Source organism: Tasmannia lanceolata, unplaced genomic scaffold, assembly GCF_043159265.1.
Source record: "Tasmannia lanceolata isolate RefF3 unplaced genomic scaffold, GAP_Taslan_0.1 ptg000025l, whole genome shotgun sequence".
Lineage (NCBI taxonomy): Eukaryota > Viridiplantae > Streptophyta > Magnoliopsida > Canellales > Winteraceae > Tasmannia > Tasmannia lanceolata.
The window spans coordinates 6,315,317-6,342,452 of NW_027518702.1; the positions used below are offsets into that span (position 1 = coordinate 6,315,317).

The 27,136-nt window shown below is 42.2% G+C and overlaps 3 protein-coding genes and 1 pseudogene across 3 annotated transcripts; 3 read left to right on the top strand and 1 right to left on the bottom strand.

Annotated features, from left to right (window-relative positions):
• Positions 1–255: 255 nt before the first annotated feature.
• Positions 256–897, top strand: LOC143857582 (mogroside I-E synthase pseudogene; annotated as a pseudogene).
• A 4,468-nt stretch (positions 898–5,365) lies between these two features.
• Positions 5,366–7,659, top strand: LOC143858049 (malonyl-coenzyme A:anthocyanin 3-O-glucoside-6''-O-malonyltransferase-like). Its single transcript, XM_077368642.1, has one exon. The coding sequence runs from the start codon at positions 5,426–5,428 to the stop codon at positions 6,812–6,814; it is 1,389 nt and encodes a 462-aa protein (XP_077224757.1). The 5' UTR covers positions 5,366–5,425; the 3' UTR covers positions 6,815–7,659.
• An 8,897-nt stretch (positions 7,660–16,556) lies between these two features.
• LOC143857583 (ubiquitin-like-specific protease 1A) lies at positions 16,557–17,679 on the top strand. The gene is made up of 6 exons (XM_077368051.1): positions 16,557–16,570; positions 16,653–16,740; positions 16,822–16,920; positions 17,003–17,245; positions 17,340–17,434; positions 17,514–17,679. Exons 1-6 carry the CDS (start codon positions 16,557–16,559, stop codon positions 17,677–17,679), a joined length of 705 nt encoding a protein of 234 aa, XP_077224166.1.
• Positions 17,680–22,474: 4,795 nt separating this feature from the next.
• On the bottom strand, positions 22,475–23,818 carry LOC143857584 (uncharacterized). The gene is made up of 2 exons (XM_077368052.1): positions 22,934–23,818; positions 22,475–22,780 (listed from the first exon to the last, which is right to left on the bottom strand). Exons 1-2 carry the CDS (start codon positions 23,816–23,818, stop codon positions 22,475–22,477), a joined length of 1,191 nt encoding a protein of 396 aa, XP_077224167.1.
• Positions 23,819–27,136: the final 3,318 nt, after the last annotated feature.

Consider the following 27,136-nt stretch of genomic DNA (forward strand, 5'->3'; position numbering starts at 1 on the left):
TACATACAAATGGGTGTAAAACAAATAATACACCCATTTTATGTGGAAAAAGGGGCTCAAAATTGTTTTACACATATTTTACATGGAAAGAGAGAGAGCCATAATGAACAAACCGACAAGATGGGTGGGGAGGGGGGGGGAGGGGAGGGGTTGAAATGCTAGAAAAGCCATGGATATCATTCCCCTTCATGAAATTTCTTAAAAATCTTCTAACTAGATTACCTTGTCATGTAATTTCTCAAGGTAGTAAGCTGGATGGAGGGACTTTTGCGAGTAAAGACGATCGGGCCTGCAGTGCCATCTGTATACTCAGACAATCTTATCAACGGCGACAATCACTGCGGCGTCGACCTTTGGGACCCAAATAGTTATACATGCATGGAGTGGCTAGATGAAAGGCCAATTGGGTCAGTTGTCTGTGTCATTTGGAAGCCTCGCAGAATTAGAAGCAGTTCAAATGGAGGAATTGGCAATGGGTCTGATAGGGACAAATTACTACTACTTGTGGATAGTGAGGGAGTCAGAGGAGAACAAGCTTCCTTGTAAGTTTGTGGAGGACAGAATAGAGAAGGGGTTAGTGGTGAGTTGGTGCCCCCAACTAGAGGTGTTGTCTCGCAAGGCAGTGGGTGGAACTCTATATTGGAGGCACTGGGCCTAGGAGTGCCAATGGTGGCCATGCCACAATGGTCTGACCAACCGACTAATGCTAAGTATGTGGAGGAGGTGTGGGGTGTGGGATTGAAAGCTAGGGTTGATGAGAAGAGGGTTGTGAGAAAGGAAGAAGTGGAGCAGTCTATAAGAGCAGTGATGGAGGGAGAAAGAGCACAAGAGATTGAGAGGAATGCTTGTAAATGGAGGGAATTGGCAAAAGAGGCACTAGATTTCATAAGAATATAGAGGAATTTGTAGATAAGATTTTGAGTAAGATTTCATACTAGTTATCTATCAACTTTTGTAATAATTTACCTTAATTATTGTTAGTGCGTTTACCGTAAAAGCATGTCGTTGTCGTATTGAAACAATGTTTTATTGACTTATGACATCTATTGGGTAGTTACAGGAGTGTGTGATGTGCCTCTAGACACACGCCTGTCCTTAGGTAGTATCATAGGATGGGTCATGCACATAGAGATTATGTTGCAGGAAGATATGACCACCTAGTTCTTTGCAGACCTAGAATGTTTTTGTTGGGATTGAGATTTGAAATCTCGTACCTGTACACAACCAACATCGATCTGACCTTTATAAACGCATTGGGGTAGCCTATCTTGGTCACTGGGGGAGTTGACCCTAAGTAGGTGGAATGGGTGCAATGTTTAGATCACGAACTGAACTCACTTTACAGAATAACATGTGGACATGGATTTGGATAAGGTTATTGTATTCGACAGGGCCCTTGAAAATGTCCTTAGACCTGAGGGGTCGTTTTGGTCTGTGGGCGCACCTTATGGCTTTGGTCTAACTAATTGTAGTCCAAATTGGATTACCAAAGAGTAGCACTGGGTCATCAGGTAAACTGATGCGATCAATAGTTATTCCCAACAAGGAATCCTCCACCTCTCTTGCAGAGGAAGTTCATTTACACTTTCGATCTCAACTGGGCCCTTTAATTAATGACTGGCCAGTCGGTTTGATAAATTATTTATCAAAAGTTTTCTGAAAAGCATTAATTGTTTTCAAAAGGTATTTGCAAATGCATTTGCAGGCTCAAGTTTGATAGATCGAAAGGTATACCATTGAGTAGGCCCATGGGTAATTGATATCCATCCCCTGTAGGACCCAACTCGGTGAATGTAGGATTAGAAGAAGAATATGCACATTGGATGTGCATGGGGTATTTAGATCTAATAGTCTTCTTCAGGGTAATGTTCTGGTAGGAGCCACTTGCTTAATACGATCATAGTTTAACTACATTACTTGAGATCGCAGTAGGGCTTGCGGGAATGATCATTGGATCCTCGCGACGATCGCACTCACAACTCGCTCGACCTTTTTGGATTACTAGACAATCCGAATTTCGGATTTGATCATACACGTGGAATGGATTGGATCCACTGTATGTGATACAGAGAGGAGTTGCACCATACATAGGGTGCATACACATGTACTAAAGAGGAGATGCATCATATTGTGGTGGGTATTTGTTTTAATTAACATGTGCTTAATTAATACTTAAAGCTTATTGGTTGATTCATGCTTAAATCCTATTGGTTGGGACTAAGTGAATTAATTGAGCATGGGCTTAATTAATGCTTAAATCCAATTGGATGTGAGTAAAGTGAAATCCTACTGGGTAATGCTAGCTTAATTCGTGCGTGTGAACCCTCCTTCAGGCGTCTGAACCCTTATGTTCGGGCGTCCAAATCCGTGAAATTGGGGTTTTCCCAAAGACCGCCAATTAGTAGTTTTTGCCAACTTTTCACATCTTTGAGGAATCATAACTTCTTCGTTTGACCTCCGACTGATGTGAGGTCGGATCCGATAGACTCCTCATGACAAGAGGATTCCATCAAACCCCATCCAACCGCTGAAAACTCACCGGATGGCGATTGGAATCAACAATCAACTCTCGGTCAAAATCATATACTTTTTTCCAATCTCAATGCTTCAAGTAAGATGTTCTTGGGTCTGAAGAGGATTCAAGAACAAGATCGACCCCAAGGCACCCAAGATCAACCATGGAACACTCCCAAAGACGAAAATACGGCCAAAACATACCTTTCATACTTACAAAACTTATCTTTTAGGGTTTCTAAGGACCAAAGGCCAACTAGGAACATGGATCTTACCTCGAGATTTTTGGTCTCAGCCCTTCACATAATATCTTTGCAACCAACAATTAAAGGGGTTCTATTAAACTTCACATACCCTATCTTTACAAAGAGAAAAGTACGGAATTTGGGTAATCTTTTCAAGAAATTACGGATTTTGGGTACTTTTTAAAACAATCATCAAACACAGGTGATTCTTCAAAAGGGGTGGGGAAAAGACCCCAATACCCTTCTGACATCAACAGAAATCTCCTTCAGCTTCCTTTTTCATTACCGCCCATTAAATTGGGATGCTTCACAAGGCTTCTTTTGGTTCGTATGAATGTGTATCTGAACCGACATAACCTTGGATTCGTTTCTATCTTGGCCGTCGAAAATAACTAGAGACGGATGGATGCTTGACACATGTTGAAAAACTTTTTGGAACATTGGCGCCTCTATACACAGCTGGTTTGGTTTGGATTGGATTTGAAACCTTTCTTTGAAACCAGAGTCCCTTGGGTTCGTTTAAATCTTGGCCATCGCCAATATGCATAGACGGTCGGATCCACGACATGTGGACATCAATATGGAACGGTGGCATCTTCTAATAATACTGCCTATCTGTATGAGATTCCACCGGCCTACCCATTATTTCCACCAGCGTACACCCTATTTCCCCTTATAATTTCCGCCGGCGTACCCCTTAATATTCTGACGGCATTCTCTAGAATCTGGCAGTGTACTCTAAAATCCAGTGGCATACTCGGTACGTTTGGAACACATGTTTGAACCCAGAAAATTCAGTAGTGTACTGATATTCCGGTGGCGTACTTTATATCTTTGAATGATGGGTGTTTCTTGAATCCGGCGGCGTACTTATATTCCAGCGGCGTACTCATGAATGCGGAGGCGTTTTAAGCCAAAGAGACGTGGGAAATAATAAAATGTTCAATAACGTCAGCGTTCTAAGCCAAAAGAGACGTGAGCCGTTATTTTCCAAAAGATACGCATGCGCTCCCCTTATGACGTGATTTGATGTGAAAAGTGGGCAACTTTAAATCTTTTTGATGATATTTTCACTCCCCTTGCATTGTGGTTCTCATACTTTAAAAATTTTAAAGATAATTATTGACGTTCTCATCCATTAGGAAGGGTATTGGGGTCTTTTCCCCAACGGCTTTTTGAAAAATCACTGGTGTTTGATGCTTGTTTTAAGGGAAGTGATATTTACGCCCCTTTTGATCACTAAGGACACCCAGCGTCGGTGTCTCTATGGCAAAAAGGGGCTAATGTACTTTTTGTCAGAAAAATCCAGTGGCTTTGATTGCAAAGTACACTGGCAAATGGGTGTCCCCGGTGATAAAAGGGGCGTAACTATCATTTCCCTTGTTTTAAATACTACCCGAAATGTGTAATTGCTCGAAACTACTACCCACATTACGTACTCTTCTCTTCATAATATCTTTATTTGATTGATTGGTTTCGTACGTCACCACATGCTAGGGAACATGGGGTGGGGCCCACTTATATGGAATTTGGAAAGAAAATTAATGATATTCTACGGATTAGGGGTGTTCATTAATCGGTTTAAACCGAAGTAACCGACCGATCGGTTATTTCGGTTCGGTTAATATATAAAACGGTTCGGTTTCGGTTATGAGATCATAGAAATTTCGGATATCGGTTTCTAGTTCGGTTTTTAGTGCAAATTAATTCGGTTAACCGAACAAACCGAACATAGTGTAAAAGTAATACCAAAACTCATTGGTTTGGGCTGTTTGGCCTTTCGCTTTCACCCCTAGTATAATAATATAATATTATAATGTTATCTAGTTGGTCTCTTAGGGGTATACTCCTCCCAACACAAGTAAAGGGAAATGACAGACGTGACATAAAGGATTGATATTAGACCTTTTGCTATTTTCAAGAAAGATAAAAGACTACTTAGAATAGGTATGGCAGAGAGATATTAAATGCTCTCTGCAAACCCATCATAAGTACGGATTGTCGAACAAAAAGACGAAGCTTTTTTCTTGTATGTCTTTGCATTCAGCGAGTTGCTAGATCTGGGAATGATATATTCATCCCCTTTTTTATGTGGGACGGCCCCTCTAGAGTAAAAGAGTAGCACTACAGTCCGAACTACATTAGAGAGGCTTGTCTTTAGTGGGGCCATTATATTGTCGGTGACTAGGGCTTCAAATGAACCGAGCCGGTTCGCAAACATGTTTGGGTTCGGCTCTTTAAAAGCTCGGCTCGAGCTCGCTCGTTTACTAAACGAGCCGAATCCGAGCCCAAAAATTAGGCTTGCCAAATAAACGAGCCGAACTTGAGCTTTGTATAGTTTGGCTAGGAAAAGCTCACGAGCTTTTTAGGCTCGGTTCATAAACAAGCCGAACCGAGCTGAGCTTTAAAGCTTGGATTATGTTTGTTTTTATATATAAAATAAAATAATGTGGGCTGTTTATCATTACTGACTGCGCTGAGTGTATAATTGAAGGTAGGTGGCGTGGGGCCCACTTAATATTGAATGGCAACCCAAGGGCATTGTCTACTCCACCCTATATTTATTATTTAGGTCAAGAAACTTAGCAAGTAGAGGTGGTGGTGGTTTCATCACTTCTTCACATTTGTATTGGAAAAACCTCCACACTATTTTTCCTAAGCCATCTATGGCTCCTCCACACACAATACAAGTGCTCAGACACATTCGAGTGTCTCCTCCACCAGGCTCGGTCACAGATAACTCACTCATTCTCACCTTCTTTGATGTCCAAGGCTTAATTATACCCCCTGTCCAACACCTATTCTTTTACCAACATCCCCACCCTTCAACCCATTTCCTAAACACACTCCTTCCAACCCTTGAACACTCCCTATCACTCTCTCTCCAACTCTTCTACCCTCTTGCAGGACACCTCATTCTCTCTCCGGACACCCGAGAACACGAGATCCGTTACATCAACGGTGACTTAGTCTCGTTAACTATCGCCGAGTCAGATGCTGATTTTCATAAACTCACCACGAACCTCCCCCGAGACGCAACACAACTCCATCATCTAATCCCTCCTCTACCTACATCAGACAATGAAAAAATGCCCTTACTAGCCTTGCAAGTCACCCTATTCCCTAACTCCGGCATATGTATCGGGACGTCGATACATCATGCCATAGTCGATGGGAGTAGCTTTATCCATTTCATGAAATCATGGGCATCCATCTGTAATTCTGGCGGAGACCTCTCGCTTGTTTCCTCTCTCCCAATCTTCGATAGGACGCTCTCTTTGAGTCTAGATCACATCAAAAGAAAGTTCTTCATGGACTTGGAAAAAGTGAAATTCAATGAGAGCACGGACGAATTGAAGGAGAAGATTGAGGACCGGGACGTGGTTCTAGCCACATTCATGTTGGGTCGGGGCGACATCGAGAGGCTCAAGCAGTGGGTCTTAGCTCGAGTCAAACCGAGTTGTAAGCTGTCCCATTACTCGTCGTTCGTGCTAACCTGCGCACATGTGTGGATTTGCCAAGTAAAAGCTCGAAATGTTGTAGGGGAAAAAAGAGTCCATTTCGTTAATGCCATGGATTGCAGAGGCTGGCTAGACCCACCATTGTCCGACGGATATTTCGGGAACTGTTTTGGTTCAGGTTTCGCTGAGGCAAACGCAAGCAATTTGTGTGGAGAGAATGGATTGGTAGTGGCTTTAGAAGCGATTAAGGGAGCAATCCTTAGAATGAAGGAAGGAGTTTTGAAAGATGCAGAGCTTTGGATTCAGAAATTTTTGTCTCTGTCGGGCGAGTGGATCATATCGGCGGATTCACCGAAATTTCGTATGTATGAGATCAATTTCGGATGGCGGATTCACCGAAAGGCCTATTCAGGTCCAGCCTTGGGCAGCGTACCAACGAAATTTGATTGGTTATGTTTGATATTTGAAATCTGCAAGGGGTCCGAGGGTTCGCCACAAAAAGACAGCCCTGAGTTTTCAGGGGGCCTTCAGCCGGTGACGATTACCCAAGTTCGACCGCCGACCCAGGGAGCAAGAAGGCTAAAAAAATGTTGAACATTCGCCAATTTTTTCCTGGACTTCAACCTCGATAGGATATACGTTATCTAAGATCCTAATTTTAACAAGGGAATCTGAAATCTTCCATCTGGGAGCTAGAATTTTGGCCTAAACAAAACTCATACAATTCTCGTGATTGCCTTCCATCTTTGTTTCCAAGACTTTACCAAAAAGATTCCCTATAGTCTCCACCGTAGATATAGCCCAAGCATGTAAAGGGATGCCATAAGAGCTTGACCCAAAGAGCTTCCTCTCCTTGGTGAAACTCCCTATTCCATGGTGAGAGAGAGAGAGAGCAAATGAGTCCCAAGAGCCTCAGGTCCCTTAGAGAGGATCTGTGAAGCCTGCAGTTCTAATTCAAACATAAAAAGAACCTCATCCTCCGCTATGATGCATGGGCATTGTAAAGATGAAATACGCCAAGACTTTTGTGCCCAAAGCCAAAGGTCCTCTAAAGATCCATTGTGTTCTTTCTTTTTTCCCTCTCAGACAGGCTTTGAGAGTATCCATTCGAACTTCCACTTCCCTACCCGAAATGGATAAGATCGAGGTCCCTCCTTCCTCGTGTGAGGAAATTTTACCAGTGTCTGGCCACCGATAACCATCCCCATAACCAGCCTCCGGACGTGGTATTGGACTAGAACAAGTTACCCATTTGGACGGGTTTCAAATCCGTCGACACCAACGGCATTTATCTATGCTCTAAACACGTTGGGAGGGTTTGTCTTTTCTATATGAATTTTTCCCTTGTTTAGTCAGATACCCATTTCGTTTTAAAGCCCTTGAGGAACCTGGCATATCTCAATGCTTAAATTAGGATATTCTTCAAAACACGACATGCTTACACGAAGTTTTGAACAAATTTGAGTGTACATAAATTTATGTTCATGCATGAGTTTCCTTATATGAGGAATGCTAAACTCATGGGATCCCGTGTAAACATGTATACACAAGGAGAGAGAGTATCAACATATATAGCTCAGATCCTTTTCTCCATTTCCGATGTGGGATCTTACAGGGTTGCCCTTTCAACTGATTTTTGCAAGGGCACCCCTGAGTTTAGCATTCCTTATACACGTGTGTGTGTGCGTGTGTTGGCGCGCCCTGGGGGGGGGGGGGGATTTGGATTTAAACTTTAGTCCCTGTTTGTTTTGGATTTTGACAACCGATTATTTTGTCTAAAACTAATATACCAATGACAGCTGATTGGGTGAAAGTGCTGACCTGGGAGAGCCATTAATGGAGACTATTAGAAGAATGAATAAAGCGTAGACTTTCGCTTCGCTTGGGAAAAGCCTCCCATAAAAGGAACCAACCACTCCTGCCACGAAACACTGTCCCAAACCGACCTGTTTTTCTTCCTTAAGCCTTTCATAGAAACCAGGTAGATAACTGAAAACGGTGTTAAAATCGTTCCCTGGAAGGTCATTCAAAAACATTTGGAACTCCGGCAACGGATGGTTCAGCTCGCGACATTTCATCTTGATAGTATCTATAATATGAGATATCACAAAGAGGGTGTTGGGTCTCGAAGAACAACCCAAGTCTGCTATGCTCAACTTCCTAGGAAAGGTAGTGCAATAAAGATCTAGGATTGCATATTCTAGTATGGGCATCCCTTTGGTTAGTATCGTTTTCTATAAGGAAAGAAAAAGAAAAAAATATCATAATCAAATCATGTAGAAGACCATTGGAATGTACATGTGTGTGTGTCTGTATATATATATATATATACACACACACACTACTAAAAAAACCCGACAAAGAACTGTACGGACCACATCATAGGTTGATCCAAACTGTCCATGTGATGGAACACAACAGAAATATGTTATGCCCATAAAATCATTTCCATAGGCTGATCCTAGCCCTCCAATCTATAGAGGTTTCAATAATATGTTGTTCCTCTTAGGTGCCCGGAATTCGTCAATATTTTGAAAGGTGTCCGAGTCAGTAGTGTTATGTAATATGTTTACAAAAATTTGTAGTATTATGTAACGTATGCACTTAATCCGTAATTTTACAAAGAAAAAATGCCGTTGACTTTGTGGACAAAATGTATAATAAAAAATTCATAAAGAAGGGTAAAATAGGTATTGTGAAGGGGTAGGATTGAAAATATGGGGCTTTAATGGGGGCCTTTGTTAACAAAAGCAAAAAAAAGTGATGTGTAATTCTATTAGAATTTTGGAAGAAATTCAATATATATATATATATATATATATATATATATATATATGAGAAAACGGTTCCTACAAACATGTGTAGATAAGTTATCTACACACTAGCTTAAAATATAGTGGGGGCCACATTATTTGGGTGATCCAAACCATTCATTTTTAAGGCCCTCTCATAGATAGGGTGTCCACAAAAAATCAGATCCATAGGATCATCCTAACCATTCAAACTTTGGAGGCAAAAAATGAACTAATTTGTAAAGGTTTAAAGACATCCATTTTATCTCCACAAATCGTAGGGTTGGGATGATCCTATGGATCTGATTTTTTGTAGACACCCAATCTATGTGAGGGCCTTTAAAATGGATGGCTTGGATCACCCAAACAATGTGGGCTCCCACTGTATTTTAAGCTAGTGTGTAGAGAACTCTCTACACATACGTGTAGGAACCGTTTTCTCTATGTATATATATATATATAGGGGAGTGATAAATCGACTCCCCAAATTGATAAATTGACTCCCCGTGTGTCTTTCTCTCTCCTCTAGAAAGAGAAGAGAGATAGACACATGGGAAGTCGATTTATCCATTTGGAGAGTCGATTTATCATTGCCCTATATATATATATATATATATATATATATATATATATATATATATATATATATGAGAATAGAGTTCCTAAGGTGCCACCTCATATAGCTTATATGAGGTGGCGCTTAAAAACATAAGGGGCCCACTTTGTTTGGATGATCCAAAGCATTCATTTGATAGGCCCTCACATAGATAGGGTGTGCCCAAAAAATCAACTTCATAGGATCATCCTAACCCTTCCATTTGCGGAGGTTGAAATGGATGGGTATAAACATCCATAAATCTGCCCATTTTTAACTTCCATAAATGGAAGGGTTAGGATGATCCTATGGGCCTGATTTTTTGTAGGCACCATATCCATCTAAGGGCCTTTCAAATGAGTGGTTTGGATCGCCCCAAAAATGTGGGCCCTTTATGTTTTGTGAGCGCCACCTCATATAAGCTATATGAGGTGACATCTTAGGAACTCTATTCTCTCTCTCTCTCTCTCTCTCTCTCTATATATATATATATATATATATATATATATATATATATATATATAGAGAGAGAGAGAGAGAGAGAGAGAGAGAGAGAGAGAGAGAGAGAGAGAGAGAGAGAGAGAGAGAGAGAGAGAGAAGCATTCTTGGCCACGCATAGTGTGGGTATAAAATAATGTGCCCCAACCCATCATAACATGTATTAAAATGGTGAGCCCCACCTTATGTGTGGAGATCGGGACCCACCCCATCAAAACATAAGTTAAAACTGATGTGCCCCACATGTGGCAGGTGTTTGAATGGCATTGGTGGGTACCCCAACGCAAATATGATGGAAAATGGTGGGCCCCACCCTAATACATGGATTTGGGTGGAGATATAGTGGGTAGACCTGGCAAACGGGTGGGTCGGGCCGGGTCAACCCGCGGGTGGTGCAGGTGAGGGTCACACGGGTCAGAATTTTGGTGACCCGCATTTTTGCGGGGGTTAGAAATTTGGTGACCCGCGCGGCCCGCGGGCCCGCGGGCCGGTCAAACCCGCTGGTCACCCGCAAATATAATATGAGAATGAAATTCTCCTGATTTGACGTGAGTTGACCGTACCTAAGTTTTTCCCGTAATTGTAATAACTCTATACATGTTGTTCGTATTTTTCTCGTAATTTTATAAGTTCATAACCCTTTATCCGTAATTTTTCATTTAAAACTTTATTACTCAATATTTTACTTTTCTTTTTGTAATGATTACTTTTTTTTTTTACTTTTTGCTTTTTGCTAGAAACCTTCGCCCATGTGCGCATCTTTGCACAGATTATTACCACCTATTAAAAAAAAAAGACGAAATGTTATCAACACTACTGAGGGCACTCTCACTTTATTAAAAGTATGGTATGGCCCACACCATCGGATGATCCAAACCGTCCATTAGATGGGCCATAGCCAAAATAGGTTATACTCCAAAAATCATTTACATATGATGATTTCCCAAGTGCTGATAACATTCTCCAATAAACTCTTAAAAATTACTCCAAAAATGCGGGTGCCCGCGGGTTACCCGACCCGGCCCGTGTTTTTGCGGGTTGGGTCAACCCGCGGGTTAAATTTGACGGGTCACTAAAAGTCGGGTCACTAAAAGTCAGACCCGTGCCCGCAAATTTGCGGGTGGGTCGGGTCGACCCGCGGGCACGGGTTGCTTTTGCCAGTTCTAATAGTGGGCCTATCCATGGGTGTAAAATTGTGCGGCTCACCATATGCATTGGTTTGGGTAGTGATGGTGCACCCTACCATATCAAAACATGAGATGTAAAATAGTAGGTCCCACCCTTGCTATACATGGGTGTAAAATAATGCGGCTCACCTTACCCAAAAGGAAATTTGACACAGGGGGACTAATAAAAGACATAATATCATAGGGGTCAAGTGTTTGTTGGAAATGATGGAAGGGGGTCAAAATTTGGATTTCAAAATTTCGAATGACGAGAATGCCCCTCTGGCAGAAACAGTGAAATGACTTAGAAAAAAAAAAAAAAACATTTACGTTTTCCTCTTCTCTCTTCCCTCTTCTCTCCTCTCGTCTGTGTTTAATTTTTTTTCGTCCTCTCCTCCCTCCGGCGATCTCCACGGCGATCTCGACCAAGGTGAAGCACGTATCAAACCTCGCATTTGAAGGAAACCCTACCTGGTACGTCGTTTCCTTCCCTTCCTTTATTCAATCTCATTTTTATTTATTTTTGAAGAGGAAAATCAGGTTGAGAGAGATGCAAAAGGTGGGGGGGGAATCCTTTTTCATGCAATATGTTTTTTATTTTTTTCAGTTCATATACATGTAAGTTACTGCATTTCCTCCTACAGAGTAAAATAGTTGTAAATGCTTGTAAATGTTGTTTGTTGCTGCTAGGGTTTAATGTTTTACATTAATTTGTGAAATGGAGAAACGTTCTGCTGTTTATTTATTCTAGGGTTTTATTTTGTACATTAATTTGTGAAATGGAGAGATGGGATTTCATTTCATATATGCGTATCCACCTACAGAGTAAAATAGAGTTGCATGCTACGGTATTTGTTGATGCTAGGGTTTTATTTTTTACGTTAATTTGTGGAATGGAGAAATGCGATTTCGTTTCATGTACATATGTTTATGCTAGGCTTTTATTTTTACAATTTGTGGAGTGGAGAAATGGGATTTCAAAAACACCTTCTTCAAAACCATGTAGAGCTCCCCTATATTGCCCTTCAAAACCCTCTTTTGGTACTAGTAACCCCACCTAGGTAGCTGAAAATCCTTTTTTGTGAACTTGGGGACCATGTTGGGCAGTTGATGGCCCCTCTATGGTGACTTCTTCTACCCCATTTAAGGACCCATAACACCTTCTTCAATACCATGTGGAGCTCCCCTATATTGCCCTTCAAAACCCTCTTTAGGTACTAGTAACCCCACCTCGGTAGCTGAAAACCCATGAGAAGTGAACTTGGGGACTATGTTGGGCAGTTGATGGCCCCTCTATGGCGGCTTCTTCTACCCCATTTAAGGGCCCATAACACCTTCTTCAATACCATGTGGAGCTCCCCTATATTGCCCTTCAAAACCCTCTTTAGGTACTAGTAACCCCACCTCGGTAGCTGAAAACCCATGAGAAGCCCCCCTTAGGTACTAGTAACCCCATTTATGTAGCTGAAAACCCCTGAGTTTGAATTTGAGGACTATCTTCTGGATTCGATGGACCCTCCATGGATTCTTCTTCTACCCCATTTGAGCGCCCATAATCCCTTCTGTAATACCATGTGTAGCTCCCCTATATTGCCCATGAGAAGCCCCCCTTAGGTACTAGTAACCCCATTTTGTAGTTGAAAACCCATGACTTTGAACTTCAGGACCATCTTCTGGATTTATGCAAGGGTTTTATTTTTTACGTTAATTTGTGGGATGGAGAAATGCGATTTCATGTCATGTACATATCAGTTACCGCATTTCCACCTACAGAGTAAAATAAATGCAAATGCTCGTCTGCTATTTGTTTATGCCAGGCTTTTATTTTTACAATTTGTGGAGTGGAGAAATGGGATTTCAAAAACACCTTCTTCAATACCATGTAGAGCTCCCCTATATTGCCCTTCAAAACCCTCTTTTGGTACTAGTAACCCCACCTAGGTAGCTGAAAACCCTTTTCTGTGAACTTGGGGACCATGTTGGGCAGTTGATGGCCCCTCTATGGCGACTTCTTCTGCCCCATTTAAGGACCCATAACACCTTCTTCAATACAATGTGGAGCTCCCCTATATTGCCCTTCAAAACCCTCTTTTGGTACTAGTAACCCCACCTCGGTAGCTGAAAATCCATGAGAAGTGAACTTGGGGACCATGTTGGGCAGTTGATGGCCCCTCTATGGTGACTTCTTCTACCCCATTTAAGGACCCATAACACCTTCTTCAATACCATGTGGAGCTCTCCTATATTGCCCTTCAAAACCCTCTTTAGATACTAGTAACCCCACCTCGGTAGCTGAAAACCCTATTCTGTGCACTTGGGGACCATGGTGGGCAGTTGATGGCCCTCTATGGGGACTTCTTCTACCTCATATAAGGACCCATAACACCTTCTTTAATACCATGTGGAGCTCCCCTATATTGCCCTTCAAAACCCTCTTTAGGTACTAGTAACCCAATATAGGTAGCTGGGAACCCTTGAGTGTGAATTTCAAGAGCACAGTTTCTAGTTGATGGGCCTTCTTTAATACCATGTGGAGACCCATGTTCATTGTTCAAGTAATCATGGTTCACTTGTTTTATCTTCGATTTCATTTATTAAATTATTGATCCAATGGTGGTCATTGAATTCCAATAGCTAGTGCTTATCTGCTTTCTTTCTCAAAAGGTCTGATGCTATGAGTTTTTTTTAAATGCATGTGAGCTAATACTCGCCTGATGCCCATGTGGATCAGAATTTTAACAGACCTCCTAATCTGTTTTGGGGGTTTGTCCTTGTTGTTGTGCTTTGAGAAAATTCATATAGAACACTGATCGTTGCACTTATTAGTCAGCTCTTTTGTTTCTTGTTTGCTTTGCCTGATATCTAAGAAGCCAGACCTTAGATGTTACAGACACGATACATATTTTCAGCTAAGTATGAGAATTCTAATAATTGTTGGTTTGCTTGGTAGCTTTTCTTCATAATAGTAGTGATTGGGAATATGAGTTTATGCTATGGGTTGGATTTTATTGATTTTCTTGCTAATTTCTTTTAGAGATGATGAGGACCAGAATTTTAATGATGGTGAAGATAACTGAGTTTTTGGGTTATGAATTGATCTCGGTGATTTTGATTTGGTTGGTCATTGTTATACAGTTTTTATCCGGTCAGGAGCCATTCAAAGCCTTGAAAGATGGTGATGCGAAAAAGTGATACAGTGAAAGTAAAAAAGCCTCCAAGAAGGTCAGAAAGGAGTTTAGAATGGGAGGAGACGAAAATTGGAGCTGTGAAGAAGAGACGAACAGATGTAAGTGTGTATGTTGTTAATTGTATCAATCATAGTAAGTTAATTCATTTACCACATATATTTTGGCGATGTAATTTATTTTGCAGGCTCCATACGTCCCAGTACGATGTTCTCTAGCTTCTTTCAAATCCGCAATTGACAGGATAAAGTTCAAGCCAGTCCATTTTCATGCCATAGAAAAGACTCCTTTCCGACATCTGTTTGGCATGGAGGATATTATCATGCACAAGCCTCTCATAAGAGCTATCCACGATAAGTGGACTCTTGGCACTAACACGTTCACGTTAGGGAGTATAAATGTCCCCTTCCTTCCAAGAGATGTTGCATTGGCATTAGGACTGCCACTTACTGGAGAGAGAATGGACGTGGTGAGGGTTCTGTCATTCGACAGGACAAAACCGCAACCTAAAGTACCTGGCTGGCCATTTCCAGAGGCCAACGTGAAGGCATCGGTTATTGAGAATGAAATTACAGCATTAGTTAGAGAACGCAATCAAGATTCGATAGAGAAGACCCTGAAATATGTTCTCCTGCATCTTTTTGCCTCAGTCCTTTTCACAAAAAGCGCACATCGAGCTGACGAGCTCTTCTGGCCCTACATCGACGACATAGGAAACATTGACAACTATAACTGGGCGATGGCAGTGTATGACTGGCTCGTAGATTACCTAGACAGAGTCAGCAAGGGTGGCAGGTACCTTGGTGGCTGCTCGTTGGTAATTCAGGTAATTTGGACTCATGACATTTAATATTCTAACTGTGCTGTTTATAGTTTGATTAACATGGTGTTTCATATGTATGCAGGTATGGTTATACGAGCATACCACATTTTGGATTCCCACCAATCCAATTGCTCGTCCACGTGTGCTTAAATGGGACTTGAAAGCAAACGAATCAAAGACATATCGATTAGTGGAGCAGAAGCAGATAAAGAAATCGGAGGTGAGATATTAAAAATTTGTTAACATATATATTAATACTACTATCTTGATAACTGACTATGTTTTTCAAAAATTCAGGTGCTGGTGACATTGAAAGTATCTCTGTTAGAGAAGTCACAGTACCTAAAGGCTGAGGTAATGCAGTCGAGCAGGATTATGTTGCCTACGTTATTTTATTTTACTTTTTGATATTTTAAATTTGATCATTGACTGTCGTGTTTAAACATTAGGATGTTGAGGAGACAATGGAAGCCGATAAGGAACAGTTGGAATCCGAGGGGATAGTTTTCGGAGTAGAAAGTGAATTGAAGAAAGGAAGTAGTGAAGATGAGTGGAAGCATATAAAAATTTTGGCGAGAGAGAGAGAGAGATGTAGTTGATAGACAGTGGCAGATGATTAGAGCAGCATGGGAAGAAATAAGAAAAAGAGAGGAAGATGTCAGAAAGAAAGAGGAGGATTTGAAAAAAGGATGGGAGCGTATGCGGAGAACAATGAAGGGACTGGGGGAAGAATGGAGGGAGTTGAGGTGGAGGGGGTTGAAGAGGAGAGGAAGGGCGAAAATGCATCTGAAGGTGCACGATTATCTTCGCAGCTGTGCGAGGATTGGACGGATTTAGCTGACCTTGGATGTGACATGGATGCAACCGTCACCCTAATAGATGTATCGTCTCAGAACCCCAAGTCATATCAAGAAAGATTCGGCACCACACACGGGGTGATCCTTAAACCTTTGCAACGATTGTTCGAAATGGAGGTGAGCAAGGAAGAGGCACCATCTACTGAAGTTGAGATGAAAGTGAGGGGTCGAAGGGATGAGATGGTGGATTCCGAATTAGGGAGCATTGTAAGGGGTGTGAAGATGGATGGAAGGAGTAGGAAACCTGGGAGAGCCAGAAAAAGCCCCTACTATTCAGGGAAGACCCGAAAGAGGGGGCAGAAGGAAGGGAAGAAACAGGGGAGGACCCCAACATACCTAAACCACCGCCCAAGAAGAAAGGGGATGACGGGAAGATGCGTAAGGGAAGGAGAACAGCTCTGATAGAGAGACTTCTAAAGCATGAAAAAAGGCAAGTAGATGTGAATTATATTATACCATGATTTAAGGTGATCAGAATTGAAAATTATTAACTAACAATTTAATACAATTTTGCAGTGATATCCTCATGGAAAAGGATGATGTACACCTAATAGCTGAAGACCTACAACAGCTTTGGAATGTCAGACAATACCTGACTGGCACTGTAAGTGTCATTTTTTATCATTAATTTCTACATTACCGTAGGTAATAATGTACATCTGACATTTACTTCTCTTCCTTGAAGATTGTCGATATATATGGGAAGCACGTACAGTCCTCCAACGATGATGGGTTAGCAGATCCTACAATGGGGGGAATTGTCTTCGTTCCATCGGTGATACATGTAAGTGTAATTTCTATCATCCCACATTGAAGTTTACATAAGATTTTATCTGTAGTATCCCATTGAATTCTTTTTTTTATAGGGAACTCTGACTGCAGTGGGGAGCGAAGTCACTGAGGAGCTGAGGGTAGAAAAGTGGAAGATAGCGAAGGACGCTCTGCACAATAGACTTATAAACCACCAGCTCGAAGCAGTAAAAATGGTACTATTACCATTATGTGAAGACAACCATTGGGTTCTTCTCATTGTCGATATGGTCAACAAAATCTTCCACGAATGCAATTCGTGTAAAGGAATGGAGTTCCAGGAAAGAGCAGGATTGACCGTAAGTGGGTTAGCATCTTCAATGTTTTCCTACTTATAAATCTATACGTATAACACTTATCTTTCCTAAACCTGTCAATGTTAATCACTTGCAGGTTGCGTTGTTGAAGGAGTACTTAAAGGAAATGGGCTGTGATATAGACCACTTTCAATATGCTCAGATGGAAAATTTCCCACAACAGGCCAATGGGTCAGTATATTAGTATATTTAAATGTTTATTTTTCTAGGCTATGATTTTGATTCGCTCAATACAACCGTTGTTATGCAGGTTCGACTGTGGTTTGCTCGTGCTTAAAGCGATCGACCATCTGTATGCAAAGGATCCATTTACTTTCAGCAAGTGTGACATTCCCGCTTATCGGCTGCAGCTGTGCGAAAGATTCTTGCGCGGAGAGTTTGGGGACTGTGGCGATTTCCTTAAGGAGGATATATGACTGAAAAATGAAGAAGAGCTCTTCAAGTTCTGATGGATGTTGTAAACAGGATGGACATTGATGGTCTTTGCAGTGAAGTTTTGTGTCTATTTGTAAGCAAAATGGGGTAAAATGGGGTAAATTTATTTGTAATTGTTGGGCGCATATGTGTAGGACAGAAAGCAGGCTGTAGAGACACAGAGGGAGGGTTTGTTTGTATCTCAGCATACTGACAACTATGTATTTGTAATTAAAAATCAAGTTCTGTCAAGTGATGGTGGTTGTGGCATTGGGTTCATTGCGAAATATGGTAAAGGACTTTGAAAATTATCAAATATTTGTTCATAAAGTTTTGGTGGAATTTATATTTCTATTGCATGGAAATATGATTTATTTGTATTGAATTGTGGTTATTATTTGTAGTTTTAATTTATTTTCATCATCATAGTTGGCAGTGGGAGCCCTGTTTTTTGTGCTTTTCCGGGTATTTATATTTTTATTGTATGTGAAAATGTTAGGACATTGTCTGATAGAGCCCCAAATTGCCCGTTGTTGGGAGTTCTCAGGAAGAAAAATCTCCCTGCGAGATTGGTGGGAAAATAAGTTATCCCTGTGCACACTTTTATTCCGGTTTTGTTTCGTTGATTGAACTGTTGGGAAGAAAAAATTTGTTCCTCAAACTTGTTCATAAATTGAACACCATTTATGACAACAACCACCCCCTTCTCTCCAAATGGACTATCCACCCCACAGCATAGGAAGATCCATAACGTCCATTTGATGGGCCACAATTTAAATCGGTTGTATGGCAAAAGATAATTCATGCATTTAGATCATGTTTTGTACTTGCTATGTCGTCCTGGCGAAAAAAAAAAAAACAAAATTTAACATTCTCGGAGCTCCGAGAATTTGTCTCGGATCTCCGAGAATATGGGCAGACGGAACCTGGACATATTGTCGGAATTCCGAGACAAATTCTCGGAACTTCGAGATTTCGCAGACCAAATCTCGGAACTCCGAGAAAAAGTCTCGGAACTCCGACATTCGGTCCAGTAGGATTAACTGCAATCCGTGCTCTTCTCGGAACTCCGACTCAATTTCTCGGAAGTCCGAGATTTCGTCCAGACAATTTCTCGGAGTTCCGACTTTTTTTCTCGGACTTCTGAGAATCGGTCCAGGAGGTTTAACTTTCATCCGTCCCTTCTCGGAACTCCGGGATAATGTCTCGGAAGTCCGAGATTCCAACCGTCTGGAAAGTCGGAGCTCCGAGCACATATCTCGGAACTCCGAGAGTGGGGCCAGTGGAATGGAACAAATTTCTTATACTCTCGGAACTCCGAGAATATGTGTCGGAGCTCCGAGATTCGCCCCAGTAACGTTATAACCGTGGAAGACAAATCGTTTTTTTAACTTTTCTTCTCCTCTTTCCCTCTTTCCCTCCACTTCTCTTCAAACCCTAACTCCATTTTTGCTTTTTTGCTTTCATTTTCTCCCTATATCTTCCTCCAAAACCCTCATCTCCCTTCCAAGGGCCTCTCTTGTTCCTAAAACCCTACCATTTCACCAATTTTTTATTTTTTCTTTCTTCCCTTCTCTAATTCTCCTTTTTCCTCCATTTTAGGGGTATTCCTCTTTTTTTATACATATTCCTTTTCTCTCCACCCACATTTCCTCTCACCATGCCTCCTAGGACCAAAAATCTCAACATCGGAGGCTCCTCCCAAGTTGAAGACCCCGAATACGTTCCTGAAGTAGTTCCCGAGGAAGAAGGGCCTTCACGGAAGAAGGCGAAGGCGAAGGCTGTGGCTGCCGAGGTTGTGCCCAACTCGTATTTCACTGGGGATAAGGCCAAGAAACTCTGGGCCGACGTCGGCACTAGGCGCGTCCTCACCGGTAGGTACATTGATCCCCTTGTCCTTGAAAATTTTCATTTAAAGGCCAAATTTGATGCTCTTCATTGGACACCCATCCTTCACATCAACGAACCCGTTTACCCTCGATTGGTGCGTCTCTTCTATGCCAATCTCACCATTTCCCCTTCCTTCTTCAAAATCGAATCTAAGGTCAAGAAAACTGTCATCAAACTCAACTATCAGACTTTTGCCACAGTATTTGGGATTAGCCATGAGGGCCTCTTACACTATTTTTGGCCGGAAGATGGGACGCATGAACTTGATGATATTGATCATGACACTGTCTATGGTCGGATAACACGGCGCTACCACCCTAATATGCCCGTACAATCTGCCGACCTCATTCCGGTTGCGCGCGTTCTCCATAACTTCATGTACCGCATCTTCATACCTCGTGGTGGGATGCGTGAAGCCCTAAGACCCTTAGAGGCATATATTATCTACAGCATCCTAGAGGGCCGCCAGCTTTGTCTGCCATATATCATGTTTCGCTACCTATTTCAGACCCCTGAATGCTACCGCTCTTCCTTGCCATATGGCATGATTCTCACCCGTGTCTTCCGCCACTTCGGCATCACCTTGGATGGAGAGATGACCATGACTCCTACTGCCCCGTTTGATGTTCCGACCTTTAACCGCATGGCTCTTAATGAAGCAGCGATTGACATCGATTGTCACGATGGAGGAGGCTACGAAGCCGAGGACCAGGCTGCACCGGCACCTCAGCCGTCAGAAGATACATCTCAGTTCTGCACTCGCCGGGATTTGGCTCACATGCAGGAGGCCATTGAGCGATCCATGGCCTCTCAGTTTCAGCAGTTGTCTACCCATGTCGACTCTGCAATTTCGACTCGCTTCCACACCATGACTTCCCACTTTGATGACCAGTGGGCCGCCTATTATCGCTACATCTCCAGTGGTCAGTGGGGCCAGGCGCCGGGCAGCTCTTCTCATCACCCACCGCCTCCTCCGGACCAGTAGATGGCTCTAGTTCTGTGATGATGGATCCTGTGTTGTTCAGATTTCTCTTTATATTAGGCTTATCTATATGTTTCTATAGTGTTTGGATTATCAGTTGGTTGTATGGATCCTATTTAGGTAGATGCTTCTATAGTCAGTTGGATCTTTTTGGGATGTATTCCATTTTATATAATTCTGTCACTGTTATGATGTGTCGTGGATGCTATGTCCTTTGACTGGTTGTATGCACTTTCATTGGCTCAATTTAGAGCATTTGAGCATTTGAATTGATATGTTCCAATCTCCACAATGCAAAACGAAATCAAATTCATAACTACAATTTAGAGCATTTGAATTGATTCAGTTGAAATGGATTATATATATATATATATATATATAAATATATATATGAGAAAACGGTTCCTACACATATGTGTAGAGAGTTCTCTACACACTAGCTTAAAATACAGTGGGGACCCACATTGTTTGGGTGATCCAAGCCATCCATTTTAAAGGCCCTCACATAGATAGGGTATCTACAAAATATCAGATCCATAGGATCATCCCAACCCTACGATTTGTGGAGGTAAATGGATGTCTTTAAACCTTCACAATTTAGTCCATTTTTTGCCTCCACAGTTCGAATGGTTAGGATGATCCTACGGATCTGATTTTTTATGGACACCCTATCTATGTGAGGGCCTTAAAAATGAATGGTTTGGATCACCCAAATAATGTGCCCCCCACTGTATTTTAAGCTAGTGTGTAGATAACTTATCTACACATATGTGTAGGAACCGTTTTCTCTCTCTCTCTCTCTCTCTATATATATATATATATACAACCAAATTTCTTTTCCAGTTCTTGAATTTTCTTAGCAGCAGGGAAAAGCTTTTTTTAACAATGCTTGCAAGGTAGAACTCATTCTAGCTTCAGAAAACTGGGCAGCCTTCAACTATGAGAACCCATTCCACCTTCAGAAAACTGGGTTTCCCTCAAAAAATTAGAGTATACCACTAATTACAGTATACCACTAATTACAGTATTCCACCTTCAGAAAACTAGGTTTCCCTCAGAAAACTGGGCAGCCTTCAACTATGCACACCAGTAATTACAGTATACCACTAATTGTTGGGAGCCAAAAATTACAGTATTCCACCTTCAGAAAACTGGGTCTCCCTCAGAAAACTGGGCAACCTTCAACTATGCACACCACTAATTACACTATACCAAAAAAGGGTTTCCCTCAAAAAATTATTAAATACAGCAACTAATTACTGTGCACACTTTCAATTAATCCACTTCTCCTCCTTCATCCAAGTGGAGCCTCCAATGCATTGTCCGCGGAGTAATTACGTGAAAAAAGGAGCTGCACAAGGTACACCCGACCTACAACACCACCACCACACCGAATAAGTATGGAATCGGGGATGTTTTATACTACTTATTGACCTCCATATATTACGTATCATGTACCTATTGAAAACGGGGGCAGGGGGTTCAATGGCAGATTCATCAGGCAGTTGTCTCTCCATGGGAGGTTCTCTGCAAGTCCTTTTGTTGTGGCCAAGTTTTTCACAGATCGTACATTTGCGAAGCACTCAACTCTGCAATTCGCGGTCAGATCTTCTTGTTCGCGGCCTTCCAGGTGGTCTTTTCGCTATTGGAGGTAATACAGTCTGTAGAGGTTCTGGAGGCACTTCCTATTGAGTGCGATCTACTGTAGGGTGAAGCACCTCACAGTACGTTTCCCGATACATCTCTATACGAAACCATTTATGGCAATAATCGTACTCATCAAAATCTGTGATGGCAATGGCTGCCATGGCATGTCCGCACGGAAGCCCAAGCGTTTGGAACTCACGACATGTACAGGTTTGTTGCAGCAAGTTTACGACATCATGATGATCACGGGACCTTACTTCAAATTCGTGCACACCTACTCAATAAGCATCATATCCGTGACCCTGTTCCCTGGCCAGTCCCAAATGTTTTTCTGCATAATGCGTGCACTTTGTTTCCCATTGAAGGCCCATCGCTTGACGTTTCTGTATGTATTCGGAGCTCTTAAAACGAGTCAGCTCCACCGCAGCTGCAATCGGCAATTTTCTGGCATCCTTTAGTACTGTATTGTAACACTCCGATCTATTGGTGGTCAACACATCATATCTTTCCCCCTTGAAGTAGAAACTAGCCCAGCTTTCCTTGGGAATAGCGGCTATCCAGTTGTGTGCATTTTCATTCCTCGCCTTAATTTTTTCCATTGTGTCTATGAAAACACTCTCTCTCAAAGCCCTAGCAGCTCTCCAGAACAATTTCTTAAGTAAAGGGTCTTTGAAGTCGGTGTACAGATTGGCGGCGAGGTGACGCATGCAGTAGCTATGGTTTGCAATAGGCATTACTTTAGGCACTGCTTGCATCAACCCCTTTTGTCGATCGGAGCATACGGTCAATGCGCCTATCCCCTCCGGCAATACGTGCCGCTTCACCAAATAGAGGAACCAGCAACAACTATCTTCGTTCTCAGTCTCGACAACACCAAAAGCTAATGGAACTAATCCGTTGTTCCCGTCTACCCCAACTGCGATCAGTAAGATTCCAAGATACTTTCCACGTAGATGCGTCCCATCGACCAAAACTATCGATCTGAGTGTTCGTTGGAAAGAACGTATGCTGGGACCAAATGCCCAAAATAAGCGAGCAAATTTATCATCTCCCCCTGGACGTAGATCTCTCGCTTGAAAAACACGCATGTAGGTGCCCGGGTTTGTTCTCATCATCTCAACTATCAGTGCAGGGAGCAAGCGGTACGAGTCCTCCATATTTCCACACTTTATTTCAAGGATGATGTTCATCGCAAGGTGTGCTCTACGGTAGGTCATGGTTATACCCCAGTATGACTTGATGTACTGTCTTATGACCCTTGTCCCCACATCTTCTGGACGGTCAAATAGGGGTAAGCATGTCTCGGCAACCCATGGGGATGTAGCTAGATGATTATCATTGCCCTTTAAGTGAGATGTACACGTATGGTCGCTCACAAACTTCTTCACTAACACATAAGTCATACGGCTAATGCCTGATATACGCCACTTGCAACCTGGTTCCTTGCATACAACGGCATACTTCTTCGGAGTTGACCGTGACTTCTTGAACATGAATCGCTGCCGAATTGCATACTCCTTAACGGCCTTCTTGAACTGCTTCATATTTGGATACATAGCCCCAACAGTTAACTCATCGAACTGAAGATTATATGCATCTACCTCATCAGCCCCAACATACATGTCGTCTACTTCGAGTGGCCGACTTGTGCCAGCAGGTAGAAATGGCCGACCATTGCCGGTAGGGGGAGCCACTTCTGTTGGCCTAAGGCTTTCACCAGAATCTTCGTTGTGATTTTGATTTCCATTATAATTTTTAGGATCATGGGCGGCCTCATCACCCTACTCATCCTGAACCTCAGCCTCAGCCTCAGCCTCGTCATCATCCTCATCATCATCCTCAGCAGGATCATCATCATTGTCATCTTCAGTTCTAAATTCTTCGAAATCACAACCGAAGACATATAAATCATCCTCGAAAACGTTAATATGCTCCAACGGCACATCTGCATCATTCCTGGGGACAGTGATATCTTCGGAGATAGGGTTCTCATACATATCGTCCGAGAAGTTTTCATTTAGGTCAACTCGTACCCTACACAGTTCAACAAAATAAAATCAGGATAGTAGATTGAGTACTTGAATATAAATAAAACTCTACAAGACATACCTTGAACTAAATTGTGCCGAGTCACCTCCTATGCTTGTATTACCCAATTCTGTTTCATATTCTCTTTCTAAGTCTACTTCAAAACGAGAGTCGGGAGTGACAGTTACTCGTTCCGGTGGATATCTTAGGTGTGGAATCGGTGGAACGGAAGTAGGAGGTATGCATGCATTATGAGAGGGATTTTGAGAGGGAATCGGTGGTACAGAAGTCAAACGTATGGGCAGGTTATGAGAGGGATTTCGAGGTGAAAAGGAAGTAGAAGGTATGACATTGTTTGTGGGCAGAATTGAAGAATAAGATGAATTTAGGCCATTGTCAATTTTTGTTATGTATAGCATCACCGAGTTGAAAGTATCTTTCTCAAGCACCTTAACCAACGATTGGAAGATTTCATCGCTATCGACGTCTATTAGAGTGCTTATATATTGATCAACAACATATCGACATTTGATGTATAGTGACACCCGTCCTCCAACACTCCCAATTCGACTGTGAATTAGAGCCTCCAATTCTTTAAGATTCATTCGGGGACTTACCAATAAGAATTTCTTACTCCCACCAACATATTCCAAATTAACTTCATCCTTCAGTGTGCCATCATAGTGTAACAGTAGAGAAAGCATTGTGCGTGCTAGTTTACGAAGACCTGCGAAGGGCAGACAAGATATGATAAGAACCAGTACGTAAAGGGGGCTTCTCAAGGCGAATAAGTAGAGGCCGACTTAAGCAAAACCTTCGGAGGCACACGTTGAAAGAAGAAAATATGACCTTCCTGATTGAAAACTTGTCTGCAAAAGGAGTATATGATATGGTTAAGACTTAAACATGAGAAGAAGATGATAACATATTTTTTCTCAGTAAATTTAATAACAGACTAAAGCATGCAAATAATTGAACATAAGTGAACATTGCATTTCAAGTATAGAGGTCACAGTACGAAATCTAGTTTAAAGACGAAATCTACGAGAAATTAGTTTAACATGTTAGATCTGGCAAGGATATAATATTTTCTTAATTAAATTACAGCATAAGGGATTATGAGCCCTTAAATGGGGTAAAAGAAGTACCTTTGGAGGGCACAAAATCCAGAACATGTTCCTCAAATTCAAACTTAGGGATTTTTAGCTTTAAAAAAAGGGGTTACTAGTACCTAAGGGGTGCTTCTCAAGGGCAATAAAGGGGAGCTATGCATGGTATTATAGAAGGGATTATGGGCCCCCAAATGGGGTAGAAGAAGTACCCTTGGAGAGTCCATCAAATCCAGAAGAAGGTCCTGAAGTTCAAAGGCATGGGTTTTCAGCTACAAAAAGGGGTTATTAGTACCTAAGGGGGGCTTCTCATGGGCAATAGAGGGGAGCTATGCATGGTATTAGAGAAGGGATTATGAGCCCTCAAATGGGGTAGGAGAAGTACCCTTGGAGGGTCCAGCAAATCCAAAGATGGTGCTCAACTTCAAAGGCATGGGTTTTCAGCTACAAAAAGGGGTTATTAGTACCCAAGGGGGGCTTCTCAAGGGCAATACAGGGGATCTATGCATGGTATTAGAGAAGGGATTATGGGCCCTCAAATGGGGTAGGAGAAGTACCCTTGGAGGGTCTATCAAATCCAGAAGATGGTCCTGAAGTTCAAAGGCATGGGTTTTCAGCTACAAAAAAGGGGTTATTAGTACCTAAGGGGGCTTCTCAATGGCAATAGAGGGGAGCTATGCATGGTATTAGAGAAGGGATTATGGGCACTCAAATGGGGTAGGAGAAGTACCCTTGGAGGGTCCATCAAATCCAGAAGATGGTCCTGAAGTTCAAAGTCATGGATTTTCAGCTACAAAAAGGGGTTATTAGTACCTAAGGGGGGCTTCTCAAGGGCAATAGAGGGGAGCTATGCATGGTATTAGAGAAGGGATTATGGGCACTCAAATGGGGTAGGAGAAGTACCCTTAGAGGGTCCAGCAAATCCAAAGATGCTGCTCAACTTCAAAGGCATGGGTTTTCAGCTACAAAAAAGTGGCTATTAGTACCTAAGGGGGGCTTCTCAAGGGAAATTCAGGGGAGCTATGCATGGTATTAGAGAAGGGATTTTGGGCCCTCAAATGGCGTAGGAGAAGTACCCTTGGAGGGTCCATCAAATCCAGAAGATGGTCCTGAAGTTCAAAGGCATGGGTTTTCAGCTACAAAAAGGGGTTATTAGTACCTAAGGGGGGCTTCTCAAGGGCAATAGAGGGGAGCTATGCATGGTATTAGAGAAGGGATTATGGGCACTCAAATGGCGTAGGAGAAGTACCCTTGGAGGGTCCATCAAATCCAGAAGATGGTCTTGAAGTTCAAAGTCATGAGTTTTCAGCTACAAAAATGGGTTATTAGTATCTAAGGGGGGCTTCTCTAGGGCAATACAGGGGAGCTATGCATGGTATTAGAGAAGGGATTATGGGCACTCAAATGGGGTAGGAGAAGTACCCTTGGAGGGTCCAGCAGATCCAAAGATGGTGCTCAACTTCAAAGGCATGGGTTTTCAGCTACAAAAAAGGGGCTATTAGTACCTAAGGGGGCTTCTCAAGGGCAATACAGGGGAGCTATGCATGGTATTAGAGAAGGGATTATGGGCACTCAAATGGGGTAGGAGAAGTACCCTTAGAGGGTCCATCAAATCCAGAAGATGGTCCTGAAGTTCAAAGTCATGGGTTTTCAGCTACAAAAAAGGGGTTATTATTACCTAAGGGGGGCTTCTCAAGGGCAATAAAGGGGAGCTATGCATGGTATTAGATAAGGGATTATGGGCCCTCAAATGGGGTAGGAGAAGTACCCTCGGAGGGTCCATCAAATCCAGAAGATGGTCCT